Source organism: Amblyraja radiata, chromosome 3 (genome assembly GCF_010909765.2).
Source record: "Amblyraja radiata isolate CabotCenter1 chromosome 3, sAmbRad1.1.pri, whole genome shotgun sequence".
NCBI classification, from domain to species: Eukaryota; Metazoa; Chordata; class Chondrichthyes; order Rajiformes; family Rajidae; genus Amblyraja; species Amblyraja radiata.
Window position 1 is genome coordinate 76,508,964 of NC_045958.1, and position 24,906 is coordinate 76,533,869.

At 43.8% G+C, this 24,906-nt stretch overlaps 1 protein-coding gene across 2 annotated transcripts in view; it reads left to right on the forward strand.

The window, feature by feature from the left end:
• Positions 1–23,877, forward strand: part of gda (guanine deaminase) — a 67,854-nt gene extending 43,977 nt beyond the window's left edge. The window contains exons 8-15 of one of the 2 annotated variants that reach the window (XM_033018137.1): positions 2,153–2,260; positions 5,287–5,384; positions 6,683–6,750; positions 8,703–8,849; positions 13,603–13,721; positions 13,816–13,843; positions 22,457–22,524; positions 22,776–22,952. In XM_033018137.1, the coding sequence (XP_032874028.1) occupies positions 2,153–2,260; positions 5,287–5,384; positions 6,683–6,750; positions 8,703–8,849; positions 13,603–13,721; positions 13,816–13,843; positions 22,457–22,524 (636 nt within the window). In that variant the 3' untranslated portion in view covers positions 22,776–22,952. Of the gene's footprint in view, positions 1–2,152; positions 2,261–5,286; positions 5,385–6,682; positions 6,751–8,702; positions 8,850–13,602; positions 13,722–13,815; positions 13,844–22,456 lie in introns of both variants that reach the window. The other variant, XM_033018136.1, reaches the window with a different exon arrangement.
• Positions 23,878–24,906: the final 1,029 nt, after the last annotated feature.

Genomic DNA, 24,906 nt, shown 5'->3' on the forward strand with positions numbered 1-24,906 from the left:
TCCATGGCTACTTTCTTTCTCTTCTTTATCATCCTAACATTTTCCTGCTGTACGACCCTTGCATCTCTAAGCATCTCCGATTACGGCCTCTTACACATCCGGAAGTGGCTCGCCTGCAGTCCGTTTGTCTTTTCTGTTTTTTGTTTTCTCTTGTCCCGTTTTTACAGTTTATTTCGGTTTATTTAGTTGTGTATTTGTGGGGGGGTGGGTGTAACATGTTTTTTGACTCTTCCTTCGGGGGGGGGGGGTGCGACCTTTCCTGCCGTATCCCCCGTCTCCGTGTCCGTCTGCGCTGAGGCCTATCGCAGAGCTGGCGGCCTCCAACTGCGACCGACCTCGAGGCTGCGGAGGCAGAGCCAGGACTTACCAATGCGAGGCTGGCCGACTTCGGGGCTGTGGTTGCTGGGACGACCCAACTTCCGACCCGACTTTGGAGCCTCGGAGGCTCGGCCGCGGGCCAGTGGACGACATCATCGGGAGCTCGAGTTCTGTTTTCCGGAGCTCCCGCAACTACAGCTGCGTCCGCTGGATTGGAGGACGGCAGCTTCGACTGTCCCGGACCGCGGAGTTTGAACCGGCCCGTTTGCGGAGCACGGATTCAGCCGCGGGACGTACCTACCATCACCCGGCGGGGTCACAACATCGGAGGCTTGGATTGCCTCAGTGCAGAGGGAGAGCAAGGAGGGAAGAGACAATGACTTTGGGACTTTAAACTGTGTTGAGTGTTTGTTATTTATTCTATGTTATGACTGCAGGCTAAACCATTTCGTTGCACTGAAAAGTGCAATGACAATAAATTGAATCAAATCAAATCAAATCAAACAGTTACTAATTCTACCGTTTGCAACCATACTTTTACCTATCAAGTTCCAAATGCTGATATTTCTTCCCTAAATCCTATTTGTTTTTACGGATGCAATTTAAATCATTTCTATTAATCAAGATGAGAGTATTTTGCTTTTGCAAAGACACTATTGAAATGCAACCTGTTGTTGTATTTCCAGGAGGCAGGCGGAGAATTTTCTAAAAGTATTTGAAAAAACTATTCTGGGCATACACGGATGCTGGATGAGGAACACAGACCCTCTGGTTAAAGCAGCCACCCACTCAGTTGTCAGGGAACAGTAAATTTCCTGGTGTTTCTCTTTTTTAATTTCAGATTTCCAAAATGTGCATGTTTTTTTAATTTTAAGCCATCAGCCAGATTGCGGCACAGTGGCACAGCCGGTAGAGGTTTAGGCTCTACTTTAGACATACAGCATGGAAACAGGCCCTTCGTCCCATCGAGTCAGTGCTGACCCCATACGCTAGCACTATCCTACACGCTAGGGACAATTTACAATTTTAGCGAAGCCATTTAACCTATCTTCTTCTTTCGTGTGGTGTGCACAGCCTAAAGTTGTTGGACAACTTGTTCTATTTGATCTTCCGTTTGTGCACGTCGAGTTGATTGCATTAGTCGAAACAGGGCGGACCACGTGAAGGTTGCAATCTTCCACCCCATTTAACCTATAAATCTGTACGTCTTTTCAGTGTGGGAGAAAACCCGCACGGTCACATTGAGAACGTACAAATTCCGTATAGACAGAACCCATAGTCAGGATCGGACCCGGGTCTCTGGCACGGTAAGGCCGCAGCACTACTGCTATGCCACTGTGCCGGCCTGTTGGCTCACAGCACCAGAGACTCATGTTCGATCCTGAGAGCCCGGATGCTGCCTACATGTGAAGTTTGCACATTCTCCCTGTAACCGCATGGGTTTCCACCTGATGCTTCAGTTTTCTTCCACATCCAAAAAACGTGCAGGTTTGTAGATTAATTGTCCTCTGTAAATTGCCCCTGGTGTGTAGAGAGTGGATAACATAGAACTAGTGTCCGCAGAGACTCAGTGGGCTGAATGATCAGTTTCAGTGCTGTAGCTTTGATTTGTTTTCTTTCCTTCCCAGTTCTAAACATCATAAACCTAACATTTAGTGCCGTTTCCCTTTCCACAGATGCTGCCTGACCTGTTGAATAGCACAGGGGCTGCCTGGGTTACGAATAACCTGATTAACGCCATTAAATATGAACCACGACACAAAGTGCTGCTTCCGTTCCTTTTATTTGGACTTCGCAACCTCAAAACATAAAGCCTGTTTTTCTTTCATAACAGAGTCACATCAGCGAGTCTCGGGCTGAGATAGCAGCTGTGAAGAAAATGTTTCCAAAATGTAAGAATTATTCTGATGTGTATGATGTCCACAGTCTTCTGAATGATAAGGTAAGTTGTCCATGCAGACTTTTGATTTTTCATGATTGGAATATCTAACCCCTATCCACCTTGCCTAGCCACTTGTAAAAATATCTGACCGTTTACACGCTGGTCATTCCCTCTTCTCTCCCATCAGATAGAAGATATAAACGCTGGAAAACACATTCCACCAAGTTCTTCCCCGCAGTTATGATAAACTGGAACCGATCTTTCTCATGCTGGGGATGCAATCCTGACTAACTTAGATGGGGCATCATCATGGTTGGCAAGGTCGAGTTGGGCTGAATGGCCTGGTTTAACAGTCTGAAGAAGAGTCTCGACCCGAAACGTTACCCATTCCTTCTCTCCAGAGATGCTGCCTGTACCACTGAGTTACGCCAGCATTTTGTGTCTATCTTCCAGTGTAACCCAGCATCTGCAATTCCTTCCTATGCTGCTTCCACACTGTATGGCTATTTGACTCGATCGATATAGACATTGCATATTATTTTATCTTTACTTTCTCTGGAGCTGTAACAATATTTTCACTGTTTCCTTTCTCTTTTGCACGAGTCATGGTTTAACTGCAGTCATATATGATATATACACAACAACGTTTTTTACTGTACATTAATAAACTAATATCCATTGCAATGTCAATATTGTGGACTAAAAGCTGGAAACAAAGTTGTAAGTTGGAGTATCCACAGGCACTATTGCTTACAAAATGTCAGCTGCATTCAATTGGGGTGGCATGGTGGCGCAGCAGTGGAGTTGCTGCCTTACAGCGCCAGAGACCCAGGTTCGATCCCGACTATGGGTGCTGTCTGTACGGAGTTTGTACGTTCTCCCAGTGGCCTTTGTGGGTTTTCACTCCGGTTTACTTCCACACTCGAAAGATATACAGGTTTGCAGGTTAATTGGCTTCAGTAAAGATTGTAAATTGTCCCTAGTGTGTTGGATAGTGTACGGGGATCACAGGTCGACACGGCAGGCTGACGGGCCTGTTTCCACGCAGCATCTTTAAAACTAACAAACTAAAACTAAAATTCAAAAGGTAGCGCATTTATGTACCACACAAGAGCCAAGGTCCAACTACAGTGTCGAAGGAGAACTGCACTATTGGAAATGTCCCTCTTCTATACTCAAGGATTTGAGTATAGGAGCAGGGAGGTTCTACTGCAGTTGTACAGGGTATTGGTGAGACCACACCTGGAGTATTGTGTACAGTTTTGATCTCCAAATCTGAGGAAAGACATTCTTGCCATAGAGGGAGTACAGAGAAGGTTCACCAGACTGATTCCTGGGATGTCAGGACTTTCATATGAAGAAAGACTGGATAGACTCGGCTTGTACTCGCTAGAATTTAGAAGATTGAGGGGGGATCTTATAGAAACTTACAAAATTCTTAAGGGGTTGGACAGGCTAGATGCAGGAAGATTGTTCCCGATGTTGGGGAAGTCCAGGACAAGGGGTCACAGTTTAAGGATAAAGGGGAAATCCTTTAGGACCGAGATGAGAAAAACATTTTTCACACAGAGAGTGGTGAATCTCTGGATTTCTCTGCCACAGAAGGTAGTTGAGGCCAGTTCATTGGCTATATTTAAGAGGGAGTTAGATGTGGTCCTTGTGGCTAAAGGGATCAGGGGGTATGGAGAGTAGGCAGGTACAGGATACTGAGTTGGATGATCAGCTATGATCATATTGAATGGCGGTGCAGGCTCGAAGGGCCGAATGGCCTACTCCTGCACCTATTTTCTATGTTTCTATGTTTCCGCTGAGATATTTTATAGCAAGGCCCTAGTCCTCCTCAGGTGTGTGTAAAGAGTGCGCAATGCTATTTTTTCAAAGAAGTGGAGAGTTTCTCCTTGTAATGCTGAGGCTGATATTTATCCCTCATCCAGAATCACCAAAGAATTTTGAAAATAATCTCCTTCCAAATTTTGCTCCACTTTAAAGCCATGCCCAGCAGATTGTGGTTTTGGATGGGCTGGTTGTCCTTATGACCATTTATACAGGACCATTTGAATAGAGGAGAGGATTCTGACCTGTCTCCGTTGTTTGTATCATTGAATGACACAGGTCAAATGAAGCTCTTCTGTGCTATCCGCCTGCGCTACCTCTTGAAAGGTCTACCCAGGGGTCACAGCTTCAAAATGAAGGGTCAGCATCTCAGTACATAGATGAGAAGAATAGTATTCACAAAAAGAATAAAGTGTTTTGGGGATGTTCATGCCATGGGGGGATGTAGAAGCTTTTTTAATGAGTGTAATCAAAAGAGGTCTTGAATGTATTTCATATTTTTGAAACAAGCATGCCCCCTCTCTCCATCCCTCCCCCACCCAAGTCGTACCAGCTTCAGTCGTCTTGTTGATTCTAGATAGACAAAAATGCTGGAGAAACTCAGTGGGTGCGGCAGCATCAATGGAGCGAAGGAAATAGGCAACGTTTCGGGCTGAAACCCTAGTCTGAAGAAGGGTTTTGGTCCGAAACTTTGCCTATTTCCTTCACTCCATAGATGCTGCCGCACCCGCTGAGTTTCTCCAGTACTATTGTCTACCTTCGATTTTCCAGCATCTGCAGTTCCTTCTTGAACATCTTGTTGATTCCCATTATCTGTTTTCATCGAGCACACAGCTAACAATGGCCTGGTTCCTTTATCATTGTTACTGTTTTGCATATCTTTCATTCATTTGTTCTATATTGCTCTACATCACTGTCTATATCTCTTGGTTCCTTTTCCCCTGACTCTCAGTCTGAAGAAGGGTCTTGATCCAAAACTTCACCTATTCTTTTTCTCCCGAGATGCTGCTGCCTGACCCATTGAGTTACTCAAGCTTTTTGTGTCTATCTCTGGTTTAAACCAACATCGGCAGCAAAGATCATTGTTTCTTCCTACAGCATGAATGGCCCACTCCTGTCTTTACTTGTTTTGATGCGTTATTGCATTCTTATTATTCTGTCTCTCTGTCTTGACTGTCTCCCACTGTCTCCGTGGGTATTTTAAAGGAGCCTTTCGACCTTAGTTTGTCATTGAGTGAAATGTCTTTCCACAGACGATCATGGCTCACGCAGTCTACCTCTCTGACGAGGAGCTTGAACTCTTCCAGAGGAAAGGAGCAGGTATTTCGCACTGTCCAAATTCCAACACATCGTGAGTATCCAGTAAACCAACACCACAAGAATCCACAGTTCAATCCACAGTTCAATCCTGTCTGAGATTTGGCCCCGGCGATTGCTCTCCGGGGAATTGAACACAAAAGTCCAGACCAACAATCCAGTGCCATGCAGCGGAGGAGCTGTGTGGCCAGAGGAGTCGCCTTTCAGATGAAACATTAAACCGAGGTCCCTTCCGCTATTGCACATAACGTAACTCTCCCAATGCTCACCGTTCAAACAAATAGTGGAGAGGGTCCAGAGGAGGTTTACAAGAATGATCCCAGGAATGAGTAGGTTCACCTATGATGCGTGTTTGTCGACACTGGGCCTGTACTCGCTGGAGTTTAGAAGAATGAGGGGGGACCTCGTTCAAACATACAGAATAGTGAAAGGTTTGGATGGAGTGGATGTGGGGAGGATGTTTCCACTAATGGGAGAGTCTAGGATGAGAGGTCATAGCCTCAGAATTCCTTGACTGCCCCCCCCCCACGTCCCCAATCTTTGCACATCCCCAATCCTTTCCGCTCATCACTTTAATTTCATGTTTCATGTATTTTGTGTTTTTATGACTGTTGGCAGATCAATTTCCCTCCTGGGATAAATAAAGTTCAATCATATCATATCGTATCGAATTAAAGGATGTTCTTTTAGGAAGGAGATAAGGAGAAATTTCTTTAGTCAGAGGCTGGTGAATCTGGGGAATTCTTTGCCACAGATGGCTGTGGAGGCCAAACCAGTGGATATTTTTAAGGCAGAGATAGATAGATAGATCCTTGATTAGTACAGGTGTCGGAAGTTATGGAGAGAAGGCTGGAGAATGGGGTTAGGAGGGAGAGAAAGATCAGCCATGATTGAATGGCGGAGTAGACTTTATGGGCCGAATGGCCTAATTCTACTCCTATTCCTTATGACAACAAAGTGTTGGAAGAACTCAGTGGGTCAGGCAACATGAGTAATGCATTTTCTCCTGAATTCCCGTTGGGCTTGTGGTGACTGACCTCCTTACACTTTGGACTTAGCGGCACGGGTGGAATCTTGGATCCCGGGCATGAACGGAGGTGGTCGAGGGAGCTGCAGAACAGAGACGCTGACTGTCAGAGGAAGATTTACCGCAGAAGTTATAACTGGGATAGTGAGAACTTGTACATCCTAATTCTGACACTTGCACAGACCAGCTGAGCCTTTTGGTGCCAAGGGGGAGTTGTTGATAATGCCTGCCTAGCGTCACAACCTGTGTGAAGATCAAACATTGATGGCAGACACTGAGGCATCTCACTCTCTTTCATCCTTCAGATTGTGCAGTGGTTTAATGGACGTACGAAATGCTCTGAATCACAAAATAAACGTGGGGCTGGGAACTGGTAGGTAAAACAGGTTATGTTATGTAAAATATAACAGCTGTTCCTCTTTACAGCCCTTTATTAAAGTTACACTTCCATTCAAGTCATTTTCAGTTTTAATCAGTTCCCACCCATTTTTGTCCTCAGTTCACTACCTAAGGCTGATGTATCTATCCCCCTCGAAACCATTCACCTGCCTTCTCCCCGTACCCACTGACATCCGTACTAATCAAGAAGTTAGATTTTGTCCAATTTATTCTGGATCCAAAGTGGACTAGATTTCCTTCCCTGCAGGATAAATAAACCAGGGAGAAATAACGGGACAATCCAGTGTTTCCATAATTGTTGCTACTGAAATGATTTTATTTTAATCGTAAATTTATTGAAAAGGGAATCGAGATTTATCTTTAAACGCCACGCTATCCCGGGATACTTAAAATGTAACTAAGTAGAAATGTGTAACGTAGAATGCCTTGTAGCCAATTTGTGCACAGCAGTTGACCATAAATGAAATGGAAATAATGGATAAGGGATGACAACTGAGGATGATATAAACAATTATATGGTTTACCAAGACCCTTTGGTGTGGATTTCATTGGGTCCTGGTGGGAGAGGTCCTGCAGCCCAACCAACCTTAGTGAACTATTAAAGGTCTATTGGAGGTGATCCATCTGGTCAACAGGCAGAAGCACCCACGCTTTGAGCAGCATTGAAAATCCTGATGCATCCTGATGCATTGGACCACCAAAGGGCATAACTGGACCCATGGAATCTGGCTTGTGCCATGGTCTAGGAACTGGTAATAGGATACAATGCCCCAACTCCACCTGACTACAGTGACACCCGGAGACATTACAATGAGTGGTGGCCTGCCACCAGGGAAAACACCAGCAGAACCACTTCGTATCCACCCCAATGTCCTTATTCTGCATATTAAGGGTGCCCTCCTGACAGGGCAGCATGGTGGCGCAGCGGTAGAGTTGCTGCCTTACAGTGCCATGGTCCCAGGTTCGATCCTGACTACGGGTGGTGTCTGTATGGAGTTTGTACATTCTCCCCGTGACCTGCCTGGGTTTTCTTCAGGTTCCTCCCACACTCCAAAGACGTACTGGTTTGTAGGCTAATTGGCTTGGTATAATTGTAAATTGCCCCTAATTTGTGTAGGATATTGTTAATGTGCGGGTATCGCTGGTCGGCGCGGACTCGGTGGACCAAAGAGCCTGTTCCGCGCTGTATCTCTAAACTCCAAGGACCTTAAGTGGGGGGCTACCATCGACTCCACAGTCAAAAAAGGCACAACAGAGGATATACTTCCTGCGGCAGCTGAGGAAGCACAATCTGCCACAGGCAATGATGGTCCAATTCTACATGGCCATCGTAGAGTCTGGTCTCACCTTCTCCATCATGGTCTGGTTTGGCTCAGCCACCAAGCATGACACCTGGAGGCTGCAGCGAATCGTCCGATAAGCAGAGAAGATTATTGGCTGCAACCTTCCCTCCATTGATGAACTGTACACTGCAAGGGCCAGGAAGTGAGCGGGCAAGATCATCTCTGACCCCTCTCACCCTGGCCACAAACTCTTTGAATCACTTCCCTCTGGAAGGCGACTCCGGACTGTCAAAGCTGCCACAGCCAGACATAAAAACATTTTTTATCCACGAGTAGTTGCTCTACTCAACAGCCAAAAATCTGTAGCCTCCCTTTGATCTGGTATTTTGTTGGTTCACATGCTTGATCAATGGTGTTTTATCATTAATGTTTTATTATTATTAATGTTTAGTGTTTTCTGAGTCATTTGTAACTGTCACTGTATGTCATGTTGTTACTTGTGGGCGGAGCACCAAGGCAAATTCCTTGTATGTGAATACTTGGCCAATAAACTTACTTACTTACTTAAACTAAACTAAAGGTGCCAGCTGTCCACTGCATTTGATGACGTGGAATGCTGAAATGTTACAAAACTCTGTCTTAGATGTTTCAGGTGGGTACTCGCCTTCAATACTCGATGCTGTACGTAGAGCGACTGATGTGTCCAATATTCTGAGCTTAAACACTGCAGATTATCAGAAGCTTTCGCATGAAGAAGTGTTTCGTCTTGCAACCCTTGGTGGCAGTAAAGGTGAGACAGTGTTTATAATCCAAATGAAACTGTTTTGTAATTTGACGAATTCATAATAAGATTTACAGGACAGAAGTTGGTCACTAGGCCCAACAGCTGACTGTCAGTTGTTAAGCTCCACAAATCTCTGCCCATCTCACCCCGTCAACCCATCCTTCTATTCCCTTTTTCCTCAGGTGCATCCGGCATCCTCTTAAACGAGTTTGTCACTTCCACATTCTTGGTGATATAAATTTATTTTGATTTTCGCATTAGATTTTGGAGGGACTATCTTACAGTTGTGCTCCTTGTTTTCACTTTCCCTTTAAGAGGCAGCACATAACTTTATCAGCCCAAGCCCCTCAATCACATTACCAGGGTAAAGAACCACAGCCTGTTCAGCCTTTTCTGAATGGTGGACCTATCTCACTCTTTTCGCTCCCTCTCCTTTCCCTTCTTCATTTCTCTCCCTCCTCTCTCTCCTCACTCTCTGTTCTCTCTCCCCATCTCTCCTTTCTCACTCTTTGTTCTCTCCTTTCTCTTCTTTCACGCTCAAATTTCTCTCTCTCTCCTCTCCCTGTTCACCTTCCTTTCTTTCCTCTCTTTCCTATCTTAATTTCTCTCTCCTTTCTACTTTCTCTCTCTCTCTCCTCTTGCTCTCTCTCCTTTCCCTCTCTCCTTTCCCACTCTCCTTTCTCCCTCTTTCTATTTTGCTCTTTCCTTTCTCTCATTCCTTTCTCTCCTTCATTTCTCTCCCCTTTTTCTCTCTCCTTTCTCAATCTCACCTTCCTCCCTCTTGTTTCCTGGTCTCCTTCTCTCTCCTTTTTTTCCTTTCCTTTCTCTCTCCACTATCTCCCCACCCCCTCATCATTCTCATAGTAAAGATCTCTCCTGTATTCCCTATCTGGATTTATTAATGATAATATTGTGTTAATAGCTGCTATTTTGTGTTCCCTCTCCTCACACACACATTCAACATGCATGTATACAATGGCTCTAATGTTGCAAAATGTCCCCAAGCAGTAGGAGCAATCCTGAACTTTTAGACCCAAGGCTTGGTCAAAGAGGTGGGTTTTCAAGAGAGTGGTAAAGGATGAGAGGGAGGGGAGAAGTTTGAGGAAGGAGTTGCAGACCTCCTGGCCCTGACATTTGTGGGCGGAAGCGCCTACCACCTACAGCTTAAGTAGGTCATGCTTACGACAGTTCAACATGCATAAACACCAGGTGGAAACACTTTCTACGGGTCTACATTCGTGCACTTCATTACTTTAGAGGTTTGTCAACCCTCAGCCTCATGCTTTCTGGGGAAGGTATTGACTTGTGCAGAAGGAGAAGGCAGGTGAAACACAGGATGCAGAGTAGCGTCTTGTGTCTGGTCGCTGTGCGCCTCTGACAGCCAATGTTGACCATTCCTTGACCTTTGATCTCCAGGGCTGGGTTTTCTCTGGCAGCAGAGGGTGTAGACAGTGAGAACAACTGAGCAAAACTAGATTGTCAAGAGAGGTGCACATCATGCCCACCAAAGCCCCGCAATCTGGATGAAGGTGTGGTAAATTGGATTAGTAAGTATGCAGATGATACCAAGATAGGGGGTGTTGTGGATAATGAAGAGGATTTCCAAAGACTACAGAGTGATTTGGGCCATTTGGAAGAATGGGCTGAAAGATGGCAGATGGAGTTTAATGCTGATAAATGTGAGGTGTTACACCTTGGCAGGACAAATCAAAATAGGACGTACATGGTAAATGGTAGGGAATTGAAGAATACAGTTGAACAGAGGGATCTGGGAATAACCGTGCATAGTTCCTTGAAGGTGGAATCTAATATAGATAGGGTGGTAAAGAAAGCTTTTGGTATGCTAGCCTTTATAAATCAGAGCATTGAGTATAGAAGCTGGGATGTAATGTTAAAATTGTACAAGGCATTGGTGAGACCAAATCTGGAGTATGGTGTACAATTTTGGTCGCCCAATTACAGGAAGGATGTCAACAAAATAGAGAGAGTACAGAGGAGATTTACTAGAACGTTGCCTGGGTTTCAACAACTAAGTTACAGAGAAAGGTTGAATAAGTTAGGTCTTTATTCTCTGGAGCGCAGAAGGTTAAGGGGGGACATGATAGAGGTCTTTAAAATGATGAGAGGGATAGACAGAGTTGATGTGGATCAGCTTTTCCCTTTGAGAAAAGGGAAGATTCAAACAAGAGGACATGACCAGAATTAAGGGACAGAAGTTTAGGGGTAACATGAGGGGGAACTTCTTTACTCAGAGAGTGGTAGCGGTGTGGAATGAGCTTCCAGTGGAAGTGGTGGAGGCAGGTTCGTTGGTATCATTTAAAAATAAATTGGATAGGCATATGGATGAGAAGGGAATGGAGGGTTATGGTATGAGTGCAGGCAGGTGGGACTAAGGGAAAAAAGTTGTTCGGCACGGACTTGTAGGGCCGAGATGGCCTGTTTCCGTGCTGTAATTGTTATATGGTTATATGGTTAATATGGTCGACGGCATTTGTGCGCTTGCACACAACTGCTGCTTTATAAGACTTTGGTCTCATTAGGAATGTTTCATACAGTTCTGGTCGCCCCCATTACAGAAAGGATTTGGATGCTTTGGAGAGGGTGCATTGTTTATCAAAATGATAGCTGGATTAGAGGGTATTTGCTACAGGGAGAGCTTAGACAAGAATGATTTCCTCTGGAATGCCAGAGGTTGCGAGGAGACCTGAGAAGTATATAACATTATGAAAGGCAGAGATAGGTCGGAACTTTTGTTCCCAGGATGGAAAAATCAAATACTAAAAGGCATAACTTTAGGCTAAGAGTGAGGAACGGTTACAGGAGATGTTCAGAACAGGTTTTTTACACAGACAGCAGTGAGTGCCTGGAATGCAGTGTAGAGAGTGGTGGCGCAGACAGATACAAGGCATTTAAGGGACTTTTGGATAGGTATATGGATATGTAGGGAATGGAGGGGTATCAATTATGTGCAGGCAGATAAGAGTTGGTTTTGGCATCATGGTCAGCACAAATGTTGTGTGCTGAAGGGTCTGTTCATGTGCTGTACTGTTCTACGTTTTATAGTCTACTCCTGTTCTATCACTGTTTCCTCCACGGCAAGGGCCAACCCACTTTGGACCATCTGCGTGGTCTCAACCAAAAGTTGCACGCTCATGCTCACCATGAACAGTCATGGTTTCAGAGAAACCGTGGGGAAAGATACTGTTTCTGTTTGGTCAGGTTGACTCCTGGTCCATAGCCTTGTAGGTAATGACTCATCAAGAGGACATAGTTTTAAGGTGAAAGAGGAAAGATTTAATAGGAATCTGAGGGGTAACTCTTTCACACAAAGGGTGGTGGGTGTACGGAACGAGGACGTAGGGACTATTGCAACATTTATGGAACAATTAGACAGGCATTAGAAGAGCCCGATTCAATTATATTTTATTGAAACATGTACCTACGTGCAGTGAAATGCTTTGTTTTGCATACAACCCAGTAACAGTACACAGCAGACCTCACCTAGGCAGTACACAAATGTTGCCCCGTTTCTGGTTACAAAATTTCACTGAACAATCCTATCTACTGCCTGCTGCTGCAAGTGGTCCCGCATCTGCCCTTCTTGCCCCCCCCCCCCCCCCCCGCCACCAGGTCACCTCCTTGTTCTCGGCAGCCCCCCCACTGTGAAGCTCTCGGCGACCGTCCTCATTCTCGGCGGTCCACCTACGCTCTCACAGTCTCTTTTGTTTTCATTTTAAATAAATCAACACAAAAAAGAAAAGGGACATGTTAAATAAGAAACACTCAAATAATACACAAAAGGAAAATGCAAAAATACAGAGAAACATAAAAGAAATATAGGGGGAAAAAATGTATATATATAATACAACCATACCATCAGTCACACACCCCACCCTGGCTAATTAAGAGTGAAGAGTGCGCCTACACATAACAACATTTAACAAAACAGCCCTCAGTCTGGCAAAACCCGACAGAAGTCTGTAAAGTATGATAACAAAGGTTGCCATTTGTGAGAAAAAAATTATCAGTACATCCCCTCAATGTATATTTAATTTTCTCAAGTTTAAGTAAAAGCACTGCATCTTTGAGCCACTGTGACACATTGGGTGGGTTAGGAGATTTCCACTGTAGGAGTAGGCAACATCTGGCTATTAAAGATGTAAAATTAATCATTTATTTTTGCACAGAGTTTAATCGACCTGACTCATCCGGGGCCCCAAAGATGGCAATCAATGGACAGGGCTGTAGAGGTATTCCCATTACGGTAGACATTATATTAAAGTAGCCGGACCAACAATTATGTAATCGTGGCTCAGATGACAGTGTGGGCCCAAACATCTATCACATTTATCCTCCACCTCTGGATAAATCCCAGACAGTCTCGATTTAGAAAAATGGACCCCGTGTATAACCTTAAACTGAATGAGCGCAAGACGTGACAGTACATAGCCCACCCATGTTATCCCACCACTCCTCAGTAAGTTGAAGTCCCAGCTTCCTCCCATGCAGCCCTTGTTTTAGAGTTGGACTGATCGCAAAGATCCAGAATGAGGTTATACATCTCTGAAACAATCCCTCTTTGTTGTCTCTATTTCTCTGGCTAGTTTGCCAATCATCTTCACGTGTCGCTGTCTAAACCCTTCATGGTTTTAAACCACCCACTGACATCCCTAAACTCTTCCACTGTGAACAGAACAGAAAAGTCTCCCTTTTACAAATTATACAAGCACTTTACCAAAGATAACTTTGCTTCTTGCAGCTTTGGGCCTTGAAAAGGTGACAGGAAATTTTGAGGTGGGAAAGGATTTTGATGCTGTTCTGGTCAACACTGGTGTCCCAGGTTCTCCCTTTGAAGTATTCCATGAGGACACTCTGCAGGTAAATATTCGGTGGGGCCGTTTCAAAGCAAAGTTGAAAAGCTCATGTATCTGTGTTACACTTGTTGCTAAAATACTCTTTCCTGATTTTTCAGGCCATCTTTCAGAAGTTCCTGTTCTTAGGTGAGTTGTGAGCATATTTAGCTATCACATAATACTTTGCAATTCCACTAAACTGTAAGCGCTAAAGCTTATATATTTTTGCTTAGCTTGAAATATATTCCCTGACATTTCCTTATGGCTCAGTGTCAAACTTTATTTTGTAATCTGGAGCTTATGTGACAGCACTCGAGATGATACGGAGTTGATTTCATGAGGGTGTTGCCTGGAAACACAGCAGGAAAAACATACCTCTTTGCTTAGCTGAAGAGGGGTCTCGATCCGAAACATCACCCATTCCTTCTCCCCAGAGATGCTTCCTGTCCCGCTGAGTTACTCCAGTTACACCAATAGGAGATTAGTAACAACTCCAGTTTCTTTAGGTATGTGAAGAGGTAAAAAATTGGCAAAATTAGTTAAAACCAAAGTTGGACCCTTGAAGACTGAAACAGGTGAATTTATTCTGGGGAACAAAGAAATGGCAGACTTGAACAGGTACTTTGGATCCGTCTTCACTAAGGAAGACACAAACAATCTCCCTGATGCACTAGTGGCCAGAGGGTCTAGGGTGACGGAGGAACTGAAGGAAATCCACATTAGGCAGAAAATGGTGTTGGATAGACTGATGGGACAGAAGGCTGATAAATCCCCAGGGCCTGATGGGCTGCATCCCAGGGTACTTAAGGAAGTAGCTCTAGAAATCTTGGACGCATTGGTGATCATTTCCCAATGTTCTATAGATTCAGAATCAGTTCCTGTGGATTGGAAGGTAGCTAATGTTATCCCACTTTTTAAGAAAGGCGTGAACTGTGAGGAGGATGCTATGAGGAGTGTGAACTGTGAGAAGGATGCTATGAGGATGCAGGGTGACTTGGACAGGTTGGATGAGTGGGAAGATGCATGGCAGATGCAGTTTAATGTGGATAAATGTGAGGTTAAAAACAGGAAGGCAGATTATTATCTGAGTGGTGTCAGTTTTGGAGAAGGGGAAGTACAACGAGATCTGGGAGTCCTTATTCATCAGTCATTGAAAGTAAGCATGCACGTACAGGTGGCAGTGAAGAAAGCGAATGGCATGTTGGCCGTCATAGCATGAGGAGTTGAGCATAGGAGCAAAGAGGTCCTTCTGCAGTTGTACAGGGCCCTGGTGAGGCCGCAGATTTGGTCTCCTCATTTGAGGAAGGACATTCTTGCTATTGAGGGAGTGCAGCGTAGGTTCACAAGGTTAATTCCTGGGATGACAGGACTGTCATATGTTAATAGAATAGAGCGGCTGGGCTTGTATACTCTGGAATTTAGAAGGATGAGAGGATATTTATTGAAACATATAGGATTATTAAGGACATGCTAGAGGCAGGAAACATGTTGCCAATGTTGGGGGAGTCCAGAACCAGGGGCCACAGTTTAAGAATAAGGGGTAAGCCATTTAGAACGGAGATGAGGAAAAACTTTTTCACACAGTGGGTTGTGAATCTGTGGAATTCTCTGCCTCAGAAGGCAGTGGAGTCCAATTCTCCGGATGCTTTCAAGAGAGAGTTAGATAGAGCTTTTAAAGATAGCAAAGTCAGTGGATATGGTGAGAAGGCAGGAACGGGGTACTGATTGTGGATGATCAGCCATCGTCATATTGAATGGCGGTGCTGGCTCGAAGGGCTGAATCGCCTACTCCTGCAACTATTCTCTATTGTGTCTATCTTCGGTTTAAACCAGCATCTGGAGTTACTACCTGGGCACTGCAGGAAAGATAGGCTCAGCTGAGTTGATTTTCTTTGGAACAGACAAGGGGGTGAGATGTATTTTTGGTGCAAACATTGTGAAGGACCCAGAGAGATGAACAGTAAGGACCAATTCCCTTTACTGGAGAGACCAGTAACTAAAGGACAGAGATTTAAAATAATAAGATGGAGAATTAGCAGGGAGTTTTAGGTTGTTGGAGATAGAACTACCTTTCACTTCTGAAGGTACCGACATGGGTGCACAGAAGAGGTGCTTAAGGTACTATCATGTATAAAGGTAGACAAATCTCCAGGGCCTGATCAGATATATCCGAAGGCATTGTGGGAACCAGAGAGGAAATTGCGGGAGACCTGGTTGAAATGTACGTGTTGTCTTTAAATACAGGAGAGATGCTGGAAGACTGGAGGGTGGCAAATGTGCCTCATTCAAGAAGGGCTGTAGGGAAAATGCTCGGAACTATAGTTGGAAAGTTACAAGAGGGTATTCTGAGGGATAGGATATACAGGCATCTAGACGGACAAGAGCTGATTAGGGATAGTCAGCATGGTTTTGTATTTTGAAGACGTGACCAAAAAGGTCGACGAGGGCAGAGCTGTAGATGTATATATGAACTTCAGCAAAGTATTCAACTAGGTTCCACATGGTAGGCTGCTCTGAAAGGTTAGATCGCATGGAATCCAAGATGAGATAGCTGAATGGATAGAAAATTGGCTTCATGGAAGGAAAAAGAGGGTGATGGTGGATAGTTGCTTCTCGGACTGGAGGCCTGTGACTAGTGGTGTGCCTCAGGGTTCGTTGCTGGGCCCATTACTGTTTGTTATCTATATCAATGATTTGGATGAGAACATACAGGGCAAGATTAGCAAGTTTACAGATGGGTGGTTTGGCAGATAGTGAAGATGGTTGTGAAAAATTGCAGCAGGATCTTGATCGATTGACCAGGTGGGCTGAGGAATGGTTGATGGAATTTAAAACAGAGAAATGTGAGGTGTTGCATTTTGGAAAGTTTAACATGGGCAGGACCTACACAGTGAATGGCAGGGCTCTGATGAGTGTTGTAGAGCAGAGGGATCTAGGAGTGCAGGTACATGGTTCCTGGAAGCGATCTAGGAGTGCAGGCGCAGGTAGACAATAGGTGCAGGAGTAGGCCATTCAGCCCTTCGAGCCAGCACCGCTATTCAATGTGATCATGGCTGATCATCCACAATCAGTACCCCTATCATTAGATAGTGGTCAAAAAGGCTTTTGGCATACTGTCCTTCATCAGTCAGAGTATTGAGTATAGAAGTTGGGAGGTCATGTTGCAGTTGTATAAGACGTTGGTGAGGCCGCATTTAAGTATTGTGTTCAGTTCTGGGCACCGTGTTATAGGAAATATTTTGTCTAGCTAGAAAGGGTACAGAAAAGATTGATGAGGATGTTGCCAGGACTAGAGGGTCTGAGCTACTGAGAGAGATTGAGTAGTTTGGGTCTCTATACCTTGGAGCGCAGGAAAATGAGGAGTGATCTTATAGAGTTGTATAAAATCATGAGGAATAGATCGGGTAGATGCACAGAGTCTCTTGCCCAGAGTAGGTGATTCGAAGACAAGAGGATGTAGGTTTAAGGTGAAGGGGAAAAGATTTAATATGAATCTGAGGTATAACTTTTTCACACAAAGGGTGGTGAGTGTATGGAACAAGCTGCCAGAGGAGATAGTTGAGGCTGGGAATATCCCAACATTTAAGTAAGTTAGACAGGTACATGGAAAGGATAGGTTTGGAGGAATATGAACCAAACGTGGGCAGGTCGGACTAATGTAGCTGTGTCATGTGGGCAAATTGGGCTGAAGGGCCTGGTTCCACAGAGAAAGGTTGAACAAGATAGGTCTTTATTCTTTGGAGCGCAGACGGTTAAGGGGCGACTTGATAGAGATCTTTAAAATGATGAGAGGGATAGACAGATTTGACGTGGATAAGCTTTTTCCATTGAGAGTAGGGAAGATGCAAACAAGAGGACATGATTTGAGAATTAAGGGACAGAAGTTTAGGGGTGACATGAGGGGGAACTTCTTTACTCAGAGAGCTGTGTGGAATGAGCTTCCAGTGGAAGTGGTGGAGGCAGGCAGGTTCGATTTTATCATTTAAAAATAAATTGGATAGGTATATGGACGGGAAAGGAATGGAGGGTTATGGTCTGAGTGCAGGTAGATGGGACTTGGTGAGAGTAAATGTTCGGCATGGACTAGAAGGGCCGAGATGGCCTGTTTCCGTGCTGTAATTGTTATATGGTTATATATGGTTATATGGATCACTCTATGACTCTATGACATTGCCAGTTGATAGGACTGGACTGTGGACTGGATCCTGTCAATCTCTGTCATTCCATGGTTGGCTGTATCGCACTGTTAAAATGCATTGGGATTCTTTCTAAATGAACTCAACAGATTTCAGTCATTATCCCATTGCAATTTAGTGGGAGCTTTCTATGGTTTTCTTATTTCTTGTGTTACAAAGATGAACGTTAGTAAGTATGCTATCACCCGTAAATAACTTTGTGGAATCCCAAAGTTGTCAAAGACACATGTTGTAATGTGACCGCAGCTTTACGTGACAGTTTAACAGATTTTAATGAAAGTAACAAAGCCCCATTATTTTCTGTTTTGTGCTTGTATTTTTGGACCAAGTTATTTAAAACCTGCACAAGGAAAATGGGACAAAAAGGTCTCCCAGGCCTGAGGCAGTTGCCTAGCAACCCAAAACTGGGCTCAGAAGGCTTCCACAGTTCATTTCTGGCCTCAGTTCTGAGTTGAGTAAGAATGATTGTTGTTCCCCAGAGCCATACTGAAGAAAAATCATAAGGTCATTTAAAATAAACTTTGCAATTGCCAGTAACACTTTTGCTTAATAGATTTAACAAAAAATTGTAGTCAGCTCTGATTTGATTGAATTTGTGCATTATCCTGTAGAAACAATGAACGGCAGATGCTAGTTTATACCAAAGATAGACACAAAGTGCTGGAGTAACTCAGCGGGTCAGGCAGCAACTGGAGAAAAAGGAGGGGTGATGTTTCAGTTCGGGACCCTTCTTCAGATTGGACTGAATCTGAGGAATGGTCCCAATCCGAAATGACGTAAATGAGTCTCAAGAAGAGTCCTACATTCTACATTCTCTACTTGTGGCTAATGTCCCCCTAATCCAGGCATCACTCTGGTAAACCTCTTCTGCACCATTTACAAAACCGCCATATACTTCCTCTATTGGGATGAACAGAACTATACGCATTGTTCCAAAGGAGTGGTTGAACAGACTTGGATTGTTTTTTACAGAATACCAAAGGTTGTGGGGAATCCTGATAGCAGTATATAAAATTATGAAAGGCATAGACAGTACCTTTTTCCCAGGGTGGACATGGGGTGGGAGATTGCAACCTTCATGTGGTCCACCCTGTTTCGACTAATGCAATCAACCCGACGTGCACAAACAAAAAGATCAAAGAGAACAACTTTAGGCTGTGCACACCATACGCAAGAAGAAGAAAGATGGAAATATCAAATACTAAAGGCCATAGCTTTTAAGTGAGAGGGGCAATGTTTGCCAGAGATATGTGAGGTGAGTTTCTCACACAGAGGGTGGTGAGGCTCTGGAACACGCTGCCAGGAATGGTGATGGAGACCGATACAACAGTGACATTTGGCAGATTTTGGGATAGGCACATGGATACACAGGGAATGGAGGGATATTGGTTATGTGCAGGAAGACCAGTTGGTCTTGGCGTCCTGTTCAGCCATAGGGCCTGCTCCTGTACCGTACTTTTCTATGTTCTAAATACACCGAATATGAGACGGCAATGAAATTCTTACTTGCTGCAGATTTACAGGGATATTGGATGCAACAAAGGGCCAAACGGCCTCCTCCTATGGAACAGCATCCCCCTTCCCATCAGAACTGCCCCCTCCATCGACTCCTTTAAGTCAAGACTAAAAACTTATCTATACTCCCAAGCCTTTCCTGAAGCCCACTGAGCGAGGGCTATATGTATATATGTATGTAGTTTGTTTGTTTATACTATTCTTATAACAAATGTAAAGCACTTTGGCCAACGAGAGTTGTTTTTTAAATGTGCTATATAAATAAATGTGACTTGACTTGACTATTTTCTATGTTAACAACAACAATAAAAATGTAATAAAGTAACAGTTATTCCAAGTAAACTGAAACATACAATCTAAGTATGCAGTACGGCCACAATAGTGCAACGTCTGGGTTGTGTTTGGGTTGTATTTAGGCTTGTGCATGTTGGTTCAAGAACCTGATGATTGATGGGAAGAAGCTCTACTCTTGAACCTGAAGGTAACGGTTCTCAGACTCCCGCACCTTCTTCCCGATGATAGCAGCGAGAAGAGGGTGCAGTCAGGTGGCATAGGTATCTGATGATAAAAGCTTCTTGAAGCAGCACTCCCTGTAGATCCCTTCAGTGGTGGCGAGGTCAGTACCCGTGATGGACTGGCCAATGTCCACCACTTTCTGCGGCCTCCATTGTTCTTGAGCATCTGAGGCATCAGTAAATTGCAAACAGACGGAATAGACGTGGATAAGCTTTTTCCATTGAGAGTAGGGAAGATGCAAACAAGAGGACATGATTTGAGAATTAAGGGACAGAAGTTTAGGGGTAACATGAAGGGGAACTTCTTTACTCAGAGAGTGGTAGCTGTGTGGAATGAGCTTCCAGTGGAAGTGGTGGAGGCAGGCAGGTTCGATTTTATCATTTAAAAATAAATTGAATAGGTATATGGACGGGAAAGGAATGGAGGGTTATGGTCTGAGTGCAGGTAGATAGGACTAGGTGAGAGTAAATGTTCGGCATGGACTAGAAGGGCCGAGATGGCCTGTTTCCGTGCTGTAATTGTTATATGGTTATATATGGTTATATGGATCACTCTATGACTCTATGACATTGCCAGTTGATAGGACTGGACTGTGGACTGGATCTAAATTGAATGTTCAGCTATCTGGACCAAATGCCCTTCTCTGCTGTCAATCTCTGTCATTCCATGGTTGGCTGTATCGCACTGATAAAATGCATTGGGATTCTTTCTAAATGAACTCAACAGATTTCAGTCATTATCCCATTGCAATTTAGTGGGAGCTTTCTATGGTTTTCTTATTTCTTGTGTTACAAAGGTGAACGTTAGAAAGTATGCTATCACCTGTAAATAACTTTGTGGAATCCCAAAGTTGTCAAAGACACATGTTGTAATGTGACCGCAGCTTTACGTGACAGTTTAACAGATTTTAATGAAAGTAACAAAGCCCCATTATTTTCTGTTTTGTGCTTGTATTTTTGGACCAAGTTATTTAAAACCTGCACAAGGAAAATGGGACAAAAAGGTCTCCCAGGCCTGAGGCAGTTGCCTAGCAACCCAAAACTGGATTCAGAAGGCTTCCACAGTTCATTTCTGGCCTCAGTTCTGAGCTGAGTAAGAATGAATGTTGTTCCCCAGAGCAATACTGAAGAAAAATCATAAGGTCATTTTAAATAAACTTTCCAATTGCCAGTAACACTTTTGCTTAACAGATTTAACAAAAAATTGTAGTCAGCTCTGTTTTGATTGAATTTGTGCATTATCCTGTAGAAACAATGAACGGCAGATGCTAGTTTATACCAAAGATAGACACAAAGTGCTGGAGTAACTCAGCGGGTCAGGCAGCAACTGGAGAAAAAGGAGGGGTGATGTTTCAGTTCGGGACCCTTCTTAAGATTGGACTGAATCTGAAGAATGGTCCCGATCCGAAATGACGTAAATGAGTCTCAAGAAGAGTCCTACATTCTACATTCTCTACTTGTGGCTAATATCCCCCTAATCCAGGCATCACTCTGGTAACCCTCTTCTGCACCATTTACAAAACCTCCATATACTTCCTCTATTGGGACGAACAGAACTATACGCATTGTTCCAAAGGAGTGGTTGAACAGACTTGGATTGTTTTTTACAGAATACCAAAGGTTGTGGGGAATCCTGATAGCAGTATATAAAATTATGAAAGGCATAGATAGACAGTACCTTTTTCCCAGGGTGGACATGGGGTGGGAGGTTGCAACCTTCACGTGGTCCACCCTGTTTCGACTAATGCAATCAACCCGACGTGCACAAACAAAAAGATCAAAGAGAACAAGTTGACCTACAACTTTAGGCTGTGCACACCATACGCAAGAAGAAGAAAGATGGAAATATCAAATACTAAAGGCCATAGCTTTTAAGTGAGAGGGGCAATGTTTACCAGAGATATGTGAGGTGAGTTTCTCACACAGAGGGTGGTGAGGCTCTGGAACACGCTGCCAGGAATGGTGATGGAGACCGATACAACAGTGATGGAGACCGATACAACATTTTCTATGTTAACAACAACAATAAAAATGCAATAAAGTAAGTTATTCCAAGTAAACTGAAACATACAATCTAAGTATGCAGTACGGCCACAATAGTGCAACGTCTGGGTTGTGTTTGGGTTGTATTTAGGCTTTTGCATGTTGGTTCAAGAACCTGATGATTGATGGGAAGAAGCTCTACTCTTGAACCTGAAGGTAACGGTTCTCAGACTCCCGCACCTTCTTCCCGATGATAGCAGCGAGAAGAGGGTGCAGTCAGGTGGCATAGGTATCTGATGATAAAAGCTTCTTGAAGCAGCACTCCCTGTAGATCCCTTCAGTGGTGGCGAGGTCAGTACCCGTGATGGACTGGCCAATGTCCACCACTTTCTGCGGCCTCCATTGTTCTTGAGCATCTGAGGCATCAGTAAATTGCAAACAGACGGAATAGACTACAGTATTTGAAGTTGAGAGAAGCAAGATCATTTGTTAAAGTTAACCATTTTGTAATAAAGATCTCTTTCATTCGTTTGATATTTGTGTTTTTACAGGAGATGACAGAAACATGACAGAGATCTACGTGGCTGGCAAGCAAGTGTTTCCTTGTCCTACAGCTTAGGCTAATGATCCCACCTCACCTCTTTAATATGGATTGAAGCATATTAAATCCTTTCAATCACGTTTTCAACCCCTTGTATAAGAAGTGCCTTAGTTCTGTCTGCAGGCGCTGTCTTCTTTATTTTGATGATGACGGGTAGTGAGGTTGAGGCTATAAAAAGCAATCCTGCTGCTTTCAGCAAGGCTTCAGCTTTAATGTCTATCCTTGGGTCTTCTAGGTTTTTTTGCATCTCCTGTTGGGTTTCCAGATGTGCCCTGCACCATCCTTGGAAAATGGGAGCAGGATGATACAGTCATTCCCTGATCCAGAACTGTGAGCTCAACTTTCCCTAACTCCAGGATATTGATCTCAAATGTGGTGCCGAAGGAGTGCCTTGGGTACGAAGAACTGACTTGTTCACAGACCCATTGAGTGGTACAGCTCCACCATTCACTTATATCATGCAGAGATAGAGCATGGAGGTTGTCCCTTCAGCCCATCGAGTCAGCGCCAACACATGGCCTTGCACTAAATGTTATTCCCTTATCATGTCTCTGTACACAGTAAATGGCTCGATTGTAATCATGTATGTCTACTTTCCTTTTCATTCCTTATATCCTACATTTCCTCCAAAGTCAAAACATCCCTCGGTCTCAGCCATGAATTTGCTCAACACTGAACATCTGAACCCACTGTGGGAGGGAACTCAAAATTTGCTTTTACTGAAGAGATTTTTCTCTGCTGATTTACAAATAACCACCCTGACTCCGAGTCCATGCACCCAAGTCTAGACTCTCCATCCCGAGGAATCTTCCCCTCAGCCTCTGCACTATCAGGAACTTATTTGCTTTTTTTTTATCATGTGTTCATTTTGTTTTGAGGGCAGTTTCCACCACCCTCCCAGGTAGCTGTTTCAAGACCACAACTCTCCTTGCCTCATGGATTTGTTTTGTTTTTGTTTTATTTTCACATCTGGCCCTTCTGTTAATGGAAATCCTCTCTCCTACACTCTGTCCAATCCTTTCTAGTAATCCTCCCATTAGCCTCCCCTGCTACAAAGTGAACAATTTTGGCTCTCTAGCTTCCCAAGGGAACAAAAGTCTCTCGTCTCTGGGACCAGTCTGTTAAAACTGCTCTGTATCCTGTTCAAAACATTTCCCTTCTTCCTGAAGTGTAATGCTTGGAATCAGAAAACGGACATCTGTAATCCAACCAGTGATTTAATAAAGGTTTAAATGTATCTTGCAAATTTGCAATTGGTGCCTCAGTTAATCAAAACGAACAGACAAAATGTAACTTGAAAATTTCCTGATGGATTTCAGCAAATGGATGTACTTGTGGTGGAATATTCATAAAACAATAAGAACAATAGCATCCATATGATGAACTCCTTTAACATATCACAATATCTCAAGATGCATCATTGGAGTGTTTTCCAAAAGCAATATTGGTAAGCCACAAAAAAAGTAACACCAGGGCTGAAGACTTGGTCAAAGAGATTGGTTTAAAGAGTGAATTCCAAAACTTAGGATTTTCGCAGCAATGGTGGAATGAATTATTTTGCCAATTGTTAAGTGGCCAGAATGAGAAGAGTGTTGCGTTGAGTTGAGTTTAGTTTATTGTCCCGTGTACCGAGGTACAATGAAAGGCTTTTGTTGCGTGCTAGCCAGTCAGCAGAAAGACAATACATGATTACAATCGAGCCATTCACAATATACAGATGCTTGATAAAGCGAATAAAGTTTAGTGCAATACAAATTCTAGTAAAGACCAATCAAAAATAGTCTGAGGTAGATAGCAGCTCAGGACTGCTTTCCAGTTGTTGGGAGGATAATTCAGTTGCCTGATAACAGCAGGGAAGGCACTGCCCCTGAATCTGAAGTGTAGATACCTTGGCTGTTGGTATTGCTGGCAGAGATTACGAAGTATTAAATTTAAAACACAAAGTACTTGTGTTGTAACACCAGAATGTACTCAACCAAGAAAACCCAACCCAAAGTACTATCTAAACTGATTATAGAAACTTATGCTAAGGACAATAACTAACTCCATATGCAAGAATCAGCTGCCGACATGTTAATATGCACATTAAAAAAACTGATCAGTAGATGCAAGTATATAATTGGGGGTATCCAGTGGGCGCCTCCCTGCACTGGCGTTTTGTTGAGTTAGGCCCATTTCCTCGGGAAGACTCAACAGTTAGTTCTGGAGTCCCAGAACAACCCCCCTCAATACCTGCTCTCACCATCTATGCTACCAGTATGAATTTCACAGAAACTAGGTCAAGTGAGACTGGTCTGAAAAGTTTTTGTACAGTGGTAATAAATCCATGGATCAGAATTACAGTCGCAGATGAGCTGAGGCAGGAGGTGGAACTAGTGTGTGCTTTGTGGTGGGTGCAAG